At 43.4% G+C, this 10,752-nt stretch overlaps 1 protein-coding gene across 1 annotated transcript in view; it reads right to left on the reverse strand.

Moving 5' to 3' along the window:
* Nucleotides 1-10,539, reverse strand: part of LOC311089923 (HHIP-like protein 1) — a 29,143-nt gene extending 18,604 nt beyond the window's left edge. Inside the window, exon 1 of the mRNA XM_084124959.1 lies at nt 10,022-10,539. Coding sequence (XP_083981085.1) covers nt 10,022-10,300 — 279 coding nt within the window. The 5' untranslated portion in view covers nt 10,301-10,539. The remainder of the gene's footprint in view (nt 1-10,021) is intronic.
* Between the last annotated feature and the right edge of the window lie 213 nt (nt 10,540-10,752).

The following is a 10,752-nucleotide window of genomic DNA, read 5'->3' on the forward strand; positions in this document are numbered from 1 at the left end:
GCGCAACAGTAGCGCGTCTGACTCCAGATCAGAAGGTTGCGTGTTCAAATCACGTCGAGGTCAAACAATCCCTAATTTGACCATAAGTCTTTTTAAAATTAAGGAATCCTTACTGCAAGACCCTAGAATTGCAGGGCAAATTCCCAGATGTGCAGGGCCTCGTGGCGCAACGGTAGCGCGTCTGACTCCAGATCAGAAGGTTGCGTGTTCAAATCACGTCGAGGTCAAACAATCCCTAATTTGACCATAAGTCTTTTTAAAATTAAGGAATTCTTACTGCAAGACCCTAGAATTGCAGGGCAAATTCCCATATGTGCAGGGCCTCGTGGCGCAACGGTAGAGCGTCTGACTCCAGATCAGAAGGTTGCGTGTTCAAATCACGTCGAGGTCAAACAATCCCTAATTTGACCATAAGTCTTTTTAAAATTAAGGAATCCTTACTGCAAGACCCTATAACTAGCTCAGCAAATTCCCAGAATTGCAGGGCAAATTCCTGTATGCGCAGGACCTCGTGGCGCAACGGTAGCGCGTCTGACTCCAGATCAGAAGGTTGCGTGTTCAAATCACGTCGAGGTCAAACAATCCCTAGTTTGACCATAAGTCTTTTTAAAATTAAGGAATCCTTACTGCAAGACCCTAGAATTGCAGGGCAAATTCCCATATGTGCAGGACCTTGTGGCGCAACGGTAGCGCGTCTGACTCCAGATCAGAAGGTTGCGTGTTCAAATCACGTCGAGGTCAAACAATCCCTAATTTGACCGTAAGTCTTTTTAAAATTAAGGAATCCTTACTGCAAGACCCTATAACTAGCTCAGCAAATTCCCAGAATTGCAGGGCAAATTCCCATATGTGCAGGACCTCGTGGCGCAACAGTAGCGCGTCTGACTCCAGATCAGAAGGTTGCGTGTTCAAATCACGTCGAGGTCAAACAATCCCTAATTTGACCATAAGTCTTTTTAAAATTAAGGAATCCTTACTGCAAGACCCTAGAATTGCAGGGCAAATTCCCAGATGTGCAGGGCCTCGTGGCGCAACGGTAGCGCGTCTGACTCCAGATCAGAAGGTTGCGTGTTCAAATCACGTCGAGGTCAAACAATCCCTAATTTGACCATAAGTCTTTTTAAAATTAAGGAATTCTTACTGCAAGACCCTAGAATTGCAGGGCAAATTCCCATATGTGCAGGGCCTCGTGGCGCAACGGTAGCGCGTCTGACTCCAGATCAGAAGGTTGCGTGTTCAAATCACGTCGAGGTCAAACAATCCCTAATTTGACCGTAAGTCTTTTTAAAATTAAGGAATCCTTACTGCAAGACCCTATAACTAGCTCAGCAAATTCCCAGAATTGCAGGGCAAATTCCCATATGTGCAGGACCTCGTGGCGCAACAGTAGCGCGTCTGACTCCAGATCAGAAGGTTGCGTGTTCAAATCACGTCGAGGTCAAACAATCCCTAATTTGACCATAAGTCTTTTTAAAATTAAGGAATCCTTACTGCAAGACCCTAGAATTGCAGGGCAAATTCCCAGATGTGCAGGACCTCGTGGCGCAACGGTAGCGCGTCTGACTCCAGATCAGAAGATTGCGTGTTCAAATCACGTCGAGGTCAAACAATCCCTAATTTGACCGTAAGTCTTTTTAAAATTAAGGAATCGTTACTGCAAGACCCTATAACTAGCTCAGCAAATTCCCAGAATTGCAGGGCAAATTCCCATATGTGCAGGACCTCGTGGCGCAACAGTAGCGCGTCTGACTCCAGATCAGAAGGTTGCGTGTTCAAATCACGTTGAGGTCAAACAATCCCTAATTTGACCATAAGTCTTTTTAAAATGAAGGAATTCTTACTGCAAGACCCTAGAATTGCAGGGCAAATTCCCAGATGTGCAGGACCTCGTGGCGCAACGGTAGCGCGTCTGACTCCAGATCAGAAGGTTGCGTGTTCAAATCACGTCGAGGTCAAACAATTCCTAATTTGACCATAAGTCTTTTTAAAATTAAGGAATCCTTACTGCAAGACCCTATAACTAGCTCAGCAAATTCCCAGAATTGCAGGGCAAATTCCCATATGTGCAGGACCTCGTGGCGCAACGGTAGCGCGTCTGACTCCAGATCAGAAGGTTGCGTGTTCAAATCACGTCGAGGTCAAACAATTCCTAATTTGACCATAAGTCTTTTTAAAATGAAGGAATCCTTACTGCAAGACCCTAGAATTGCAGGGCAAATTCCCAGATGTGCAGGGCCTCGTGGCGCAACGGTAGCGCGTCTGACTCCAGATCAGAAGGTTGCGTGTTCAAATCACGTCGAGGTCAAACAATCCCTAATTTGACCATAAGTCTTTTTAAAATTAAGGAATCCTTACTGCAAGACCCTATAACTAGCTCAGCAAATTCCCAGAATTACAGGGCAAATTTCCATATGTGCAGGACCTCGTGGCGCAACGGTAGCGCGTCTGACTCCAGATCAGAAGGTTGCGTGTTCAAATCACGTCGAGGTCAAACAATCCCTAATTTGACCATAAGTCTTTTTAAAATGAAGGAATCCTTACTGCAAGACTCTATAACTAGCTCAGCAAATTCCCAGAATTGCAGGGCAAATTCCTGTATGCGCAGGGCCTCGTGGCGCAACGGTAGCGCGTCTGACTCCAGATCAGAAGGTTGCGTGTTCAAATCACGTCGAGGTCAAACAATTCCTAATTTGACCATAAGTCTTTTTAAAATTAAGGAATCCTTACTGCAAGACCCTATAACTAGCTCAGCAAATTCCCATATGTGCAGGACCTCGTGGCGCAACGGTAGCGCGTCTGACTCCAGATCAGAAGGTTGCGTGTTCAAATCACGTCGAGGTCAAACAATCCCTAATTTGACCGTAAGTCTTTTTAAAATTAAGGAATCGTTACTGCAAGACCCTATAACTAGCTCAGCAAATTCCCAGAATTGCAGGGCAAATTCCCATATGTGCAGGACCTCGTGGCGCAACAGTAGCGCGTCTGACTCCAGATCAGAAGGTTGCGTGTTCAAATCACGTCGAGGTCAAACAATCCCTAATTTGACCATAAGTCTTTTTAAAATTAAGGAATTCTTACTGCAAGACCCTAGAATTGCAGGGCAAATTCCCATATGTGCAGGGCCTCGTGGCGCAACGGTAGAGCGTCTGACTCCAGATCAGAAGGTTGCGTGTTCAAATCACGTCGAGGTCAAACAATCCCTAATTTGACCATAAGTCTTTTTAAAATTAAGGAATCCTTACTGCAAGACCCTAGAATTGCAGGGCAAATTCCCAGATGTGCAGGGCCTCGTGGCGCAACGGTAGCGCGTCTGACTCCAGATCAGAAGGTTGCGTGTTCAAATCACGTCGAGGTCAAACAATCCCTAATTTGACCATAAGTCTTTTTAAAATTAAGGAATTCTTACTGCAAGACCCTAGAATTGCAGGGCAAATTCCCATATGTGCAGGGCCTCGTGGCGCAACGGTAGCGCGTCTGACTCCAGATCAGAAGGTTGCGTGTTCAAATCACGTCGAGGTCAAACAATCCCTAATTTGACCATAAGTCTTTTTAAAATTAAGGAATCCTTACTGCAAGACCCTATAACTAGCTCAGCAAATTCCCATATGTGCAGGACCTCGTGGCGCAACGGTAGCGCGTCTGACTCCAGATCAGAAGGTTGCGTGTTCAAATCACGTCGAGGTCAAACAATCCCTAATTTGACCGTAAGTCTTTTTAAAATTAAGGAATCGTTACTGCAAGACCCTATAACTAGCTCAGCAAATTCCCAGAATTGCAGGGCAAATTCCCATATGTGCAGGACCTCGTGGCGCAACAGTAGCGCGTCTGACTCCAGATCAGAAGGTTGCGTGTTCAAATCACGTCGAGGTCAAACAATCCCTAATTTGACCATAAGTCTTTTTAAAATTAAGGAATCCTTACTGCAAGACCCTAGAATTGCAGGGCAAATTCCCAGATGTGCAGGGCCTCGTGGCGCAACGGTAGCGCGTCTGACTCCAGATCAGAAGGTTGCGTGTTCAAATCACGTCGAGGTCAAACAATCCCTAATTTGACCATAAGTCTTTTTAAAATTAAGGAATTCTTACTGCAAGACCCTAGAATTGCAGGGCAAATTCCCATATGTGCAGGGCCTCGTGGCGCAACGGTAGAGCGTCTGACTCCAGATCAGAAGGTTGCGTGTTCAAATCACGTCGAGGTCAAACAATCCCTAATTTGACCATAAGTCTTTTTAAAATTAAGGAATCCTTACTGCAAGACCCTATAACTAGCTCAGCAAATTCCCAGAATTGCAGGGCAAATTCCTGTATGCGCAGGACCTCGTGGCGCAACGGTAGCGCGTCTGACTCCAGATCAGAAGGTTGCGTGTTCAAATCACGTCGAGGTCAAACAATCCCTAATTTGACCATAAGTCTTTTTAAAATTAAGGAATCCTTACTGCAAGACCCTAGAATTGCAGGGCAAATTCCCAGATGTGCAGGGCCTCGTGGCGCAACGGTAGCGCGTCTGACTCCAGATCAGAAGGTTGCGTGTTCAAATCACGTCGAGGTCAAACAATTCCTAATTTGACCATAAGTCTTTTTAAAATTAAGGAATCCTTACTGCAAGACCCTATAACTAGCTCAGCAAATTCCCAGAATTGCAGGGCAAATTCCTGTATGCGCAGGACCTCGTGGCGCAACGGTAGCGCGTCTGACTCCAGATCAGAAGGTTGCGTGTTCAAATCACGTCGAGGTCAAACAATCCCTAGTTTGACCATAAGTCTTTTTAAAATTAAGGAATCCTTACTGCAAGACCCTAGAATTGCAGGGCAAATTCCCATATGTGCAGGACCTCGTGGCGCAACGGTAGCGCGTCTGACTCCAGATCAGAAGGTTGCGTGTTCAAATCACGTCGAGGTCAAACAATCCCTAATTTGACCGTAAGTCTTTTTAAAATTAAGGAATCCTTACTGCAAGACCCTATAACTAGCTCAGCAAATTCCCAGAATTGCAGGGCAAATTCCTGTATGCGCAGGACCTCGTGGCGCAACGGTAGCGCGTCTGACTCCAGATCAGAAGGTTGCGTGTTCAAATCACGTCGAGGTCAAACAATCCCTAGTTTGACCATAAGTCTTTTTAAAATTAAGGAATCCTTACTGCAAGACCCTATAACTAGCTCAGCAAATTCCCAGAATTGCAGGGCAAATTCCTGTATGCGCAGGACCTCGTGGCGCAACGGTAGCGCGTCTGACTCCAGATCAGAAGGTTGCGTGTTCAAATCACGTCGAGGTCAAACAATCCCTAGTTTGACCATAAGTCTTTTTAAAATTAAGGAATCCTTACTGCAAGACCCTAGAATTGCAGGGCAAATTCCCATATGTGCAGGACCTCGTGGCGCAACGGTAGCGCGTCTGACTCCAGATCAGAAGGTTGCGTGTTCAAATCACGTCGAGGTCAAACAATCCCTAATTTGACCGTAAGTCTTTTTAAAATTAAGGAATCCTTACTGCAAGACCCTATAACTAGCTCAGCAAATTCCCAGAATTGCAGGGCAAATTCCCATATGTGCAGGACCTCGTGGCGCAACAGTAGCGCGTCTGACTCCAGATCAGAAGGTTGCGTGTTCAAATCACGTCGAGGTCAAACAATCCCTAATTTGACCATAAGTCTTTTTAAAATTAAGGAATCCTTACTGCAAGACCCTAGAATTGCAGGGCAAATTCCCAGATGTGCAGGGCCTCGTGGCGCAACGGTAGTGCGTCTGACTCCAGATCAGAAGGTTGCGTGTTCAAATCACGTCGAGGTCAAACAATTCCTAATTTGACCATAAGTCTTTTTAAAATGAAGGAATTCTTACTGCAAGACCCTAGAATTGCAGGGCAAATTCCCAGATGTGCAGGGCCTCGTGGCGCAACGGTAGCGCGTCTGACTCCAGATCAGAAGGTTGCGTGTTCAAATCACGTCGAGGTCAAACAATCCCTAATTTGACCATAAGTCTTTTTAAAATTAAGGAATCCTTACTGCAAGACCCTATAACTAGCTCAGCAAATTCCCAGAATTACAGGGCAAATTTCCATATGTGCAGGACCTCGTGGCGCAACGGTAGCGCGTCTGACTCCAGATCAGAAGGTTGCGTGTTCAAATCACGTCGAGGTCAAACAATCCCTAATTTGACCATAAGTCTTTTTAAAATGAAGGAATCCTTACTGCAAGACTCTATAACTAGCTCAGCAAATTCCCAGAATTGCAGGGCAAATTCCTGTATGCGCAGGACCTCGTGGCGCAACGGTAGCGCGTCTGACTCCAGATCAGAAGGTTGCGTGTTCAAATCACGTCGAGGTCAAACAATCCCTAATTTGACCGTAAGTCTTTTTAAAATTAAGGAATCCTTACTGCAAAACCCTATAACTAGCTCAGCAAATTCCCAGAATTGCAGGGCAAATTCCCATAGGTGCAGGACCTCGTGGCGCAACGGTAGCGCGTCTGACTCCAGATCAGAAGGTTGCGTGTTCAAATCATGTCGAGGTCAAACAATCCCTAATTTGACCATAAGTCTTTTTAAAATTAAGGAATCCTTACTGCAAGACCCTATAACTAGCTCAGCAAATTCCCAGAATTGCAGGGCAAATTCCCATATGTGCAGGACCTCGTGGCGCAACGGTAGCGCGTCTGACTCCAGATCAGAAGGTTGCGTGTTCAAATCACGTCGAGGTCAAACAATTCCTAATTTGACCATAAGTCTTTTTAAAATGAAGGAATTCTTACTGCAAGACCCTAGAATTGCAGGGCAAATTCCCATATGTGCAGGACCTCGTGGCGCAACGGTAGCGCGTCTGACTCCAGATCAGAAGGTTGCGTGTTTAAATCACGTCGAGGTCAAACAATCCCTAATTTGACCATAAGTCTTTTTAAAATTAAGGAATCCTTACTGCAAGACTCTATAACTAGCTCAGCAAATTCCCAGAATTGCAGGGCAAATTCCCATATGTGCAGGACCTCGTGGCGCAACGGTAGCGCGTCTGACTCCAGATCAGAAGGTTGCGTGTTCAAATCACGTCGAGGTCAAACAATCCCTAATTTGACCATAAGTCTTTTTAAAATGAAGGAATTCTTACTGCAAGACTCTATAACTAGCTCAGCAAATTCCCAGAATTGCAGGGCAAATTCCCATATGTGCAGGACCTCGTGGCGCAACGGTAGCGCGTCTGACTCCAGATCAGAAGGTTGCGTGTTCAAATCACGTCGAGGTCAAACAATCCCAATCATACTGTGTGTTTGTGTAATTATGGTTTTCCCTCTTTATGATATCAGGACAGTCATAGTACACTCTTAAAAATAAAGATTCCAATATATATATATATTGTTCTTGCATGGATATCATAGAAGAATGATTTTGGGATCCTCAAACGGTTGTTAAAAAGCCATTTTGTGTGAAGAACATTTTAATAATTAACCTTTTCCCACCTTCTTCATAGAACCATAAATGAAGAACCTTTATTTTCAATATGAATACATTTTGAATATGTTTTGAATAAAGAACCTTAATTTTGAAATGCATGAGTTGCATTTTTTTTAATAAATTGATAGATCCATAAAATAAAAAAATAGCGTCTTGTCATTGGCCCATAAACACTGACTTGCTGCCATCATCAATAAACCTTCAGTTAACCCTATAAATGCTCAAATAGCTAATTCATCCGAAATGTATTTGCTGTGTAAGCCTTTTCATTTCCATCCTCCTCATAGTCTGGCAAACGTGGCAGTCTTGCACGTATTCACTGCTGTCGGGATCCCGGGATTCAATCCAGCAGCTGGTGATGATGATGTGAGCTATAAATACAGTGACTTTTGGACATTTTGGACTATCCAAGCCTTCATTATGCCTTAGCCACAACACCACACCCATCAGAGGACTGAGCCAGCCTTGGCAATGAGACTGCCAGCTCGGGACTGGAAATCATCTGAGATTACTACAATGACATTAAACAAACAATGGACCAGAAAGTGGTTTGGATCGATGGGGTATCTCGCTCGTAACACATTGCAGAATTTGTAACGTAGCCGAGATGTAGATGAATAATCTTTCAGGTCTCTCTAATGATGTTTAATTGCAATTCAAATGAAATATAAACCTATTTTATGTATTGTGGGTTATGTGGTATAAATGAGTCCAGCATTTCCTAAACAACACACATGGTTATGTAATATCCTGCAAGCATAGAGAAAAAAACTCAGAGAAACTCATGATTTCTGAGGACATGTGGTAAAATATCACCCTCAGATGACTAATAACAGACTTATTCATCTGATTTTACTTCATAGATATCATATAAGATTAGTTGAGGTGTTACATTGAATGTTTAAACTGCATGCGAGGTTATAGTAAACACTTCAGAGTACAATACCAAGTGTCTACTTTTTTAAAACAATGCTGAAAAAAGCACCAATTCCCACGCTCGCTTTTCTTCAGATGTACTATCCATACATTCTGATCCTATTGTGAGTTTTTGTCCAGTCATTGCCTTCCTCTTTTTCTGTCCCTCAAATAATTTTGTTTATATGGTTCTGTAATTATGAGACTCTGTTGGAGATCACAATCTCTGTTGTTATCAAACCGCTGATGGATTTGGTTCAACAGATGGTCTCAGCAGGGTTTCACTCATCAACACATTTGCCCCACTGCATCTCAAATCCATTAGCTTGAATTGCAGCCAATATCAGCAACGTTATTGAGAGTGTGATATTGATAAACTCACTTGTTATATAACACTTCAGTAAAAAAAGAAGGTATGTAACTTAGATTTTCGACACAATACTTCCCAGATTTTCCCAGTACATCTCCAAGCAACAAACAGTTTTTTTTTTTTTGCACGAATCGGCTGAGTGAACAATTCAATGACTCACTCATTGCATACTTCCCTACTATATAGTAGGTGAAAAACTGTAAATAAAAAAATAGTTACGCCAGTCACCGCCTGCGTCTGAAATTGCATACTTTCCTTCAGACACATGGCGCCATTGACTGGCGAAAATCTGGTGTTGCAAGCAGTTGTCCATGAGGGGCTGCCACTTTTACTGTTGTTTTGTTTTTATTTATTTTAAATGTTAAATGTTTGCCGGTTATCGCCTCCTTCTTCCCTGAATTACTAACCTCGTTACATCTGGAAAGCACAAACAAGCTTTCCTACTCTTGTTCTTTCTTTCTCTCTATATATATATTTAATATCATTGTTGCCCTGACCTTTGCACAGGAATATGATACATCCTATGCCTAGTGAGAGGAAGCATATATTTCCCTTCCCTGCAGGTTGGAGAACACAAGCTCCCTGTATCTGGGATAAATGTTCCAACAAAGGCAATCATTGAGCTCAGCTTCACCACTAAGTAGTCAAATAAATCAGGTGTTCCCTTTGCCAACCTAAATCCCACTGCAATCTCAAAACCAAATGTTCAAATATCATAATTTAATCCCAGCAGCCTTGAAGTGTCAATTATGTAAGTAGGTGACTACATAATTGGCATTCAGGTGTGTCCTGAATGCCAACACTCAGATAAAGACACATATCAACTGTGAGATTTCAGTTTTGGTTGACTTCGACTGATCATGTGTGGGGTTTATTTTTAAGACTGAAGAGTAAAATTCACATGAAATTTTCATAGATATCTCACATTTTATACTGATGTCATCATTCCTACAAATAGCTCAGTCATTACTAATGCAGAAGTCATCCAGCCTCTGAAAGCAAAGTCAAAACACAAATGATGTAACTCACGCAATGGTGTAACTTCCTCTGTATACAAACACTGATGAATGAGACAAAATCTCATCACTTACATCAAAACTGCATGAATAATTCAATTCATTATTAACATTTGTTCTTAATTATCAAGTTATTTATTCAAAATTAATATAATTACGTAATTTATACAACAATCCTGTCTTATACGTTTCTACATTCTACAGAGAATTTAAAGGGCTAAAGTTAAAATATCCACATGCTGTAATTTAATTAAAGTCAGAATTACGCTGACCTGAGACTCACCTGGCAAAGAATACTGCGGATGTACTTCCCACAGGCCATGAATCCCGAATGATCGAAGTAGTCCATGATCTGGTAGAAGCGCTGGGAAATTTGGTTATCCCTGTCTAAGTCACAGCATCCAAATTTGGCATATTCCTTGCAGAAGAGCAGGGGCTCGGGAGGCTGGAATGGAGGCTTGTAGTCCAGGCACTGCGGGTGGGCATTTCCCAGTGGAGAGATCAGGATCAGGAGCACCAGCAGACTCAAGCATTGAGCTCTCCACACTGTCATTCCTCTCATTGCACAGGCGAAAACTCACACGTGTCTGCGTACAAAGGTGGCTTGTGCTGAGTTTGAGAAACACCAATGGTGTGGTGGAGTTTCTCCGTCAGTTAGCGGTTGCCGGCGGTCTGTATCCCGCAAACATGTGCAAATGCACACACACACAAACACACACACATGGACAGCTGGAATACTGCTACACAAGGCCCACTCATTCAACAGCCATGCTACACACACATACACATCTTTACAAACACACACTTCTCTATTCCCTCCCTCTTTCCACCCTGTCTCCTCCTCTGCCTTTCCCTCTTTTCCCTCGCTTTCTCTCATTCTTCGGCAGATGCATTCCTTCTTCTTGCGGCTGGCCTGAGCGCTTGCAGCCTCCCTCCCCCGAATGAACCCATGCCTCTTTCTCTTTCAAAGCATGGTAGTCCTTTCATTTCGCTAAGTAATTGTCCTATAAATCC

Source organism: Abramis brama, assembly GCF_963993115.1.
Source record: "Abramis brama genome assembly, chromosome: 9".
In the NCBI taxonomy this organism is placed as follows: domain Eukaryota; kingdom Metazoa; phylum Chordata; class Actinopteri; order Cypriniformes; family Leuciscidae; genus Abramis; species Abramis brama.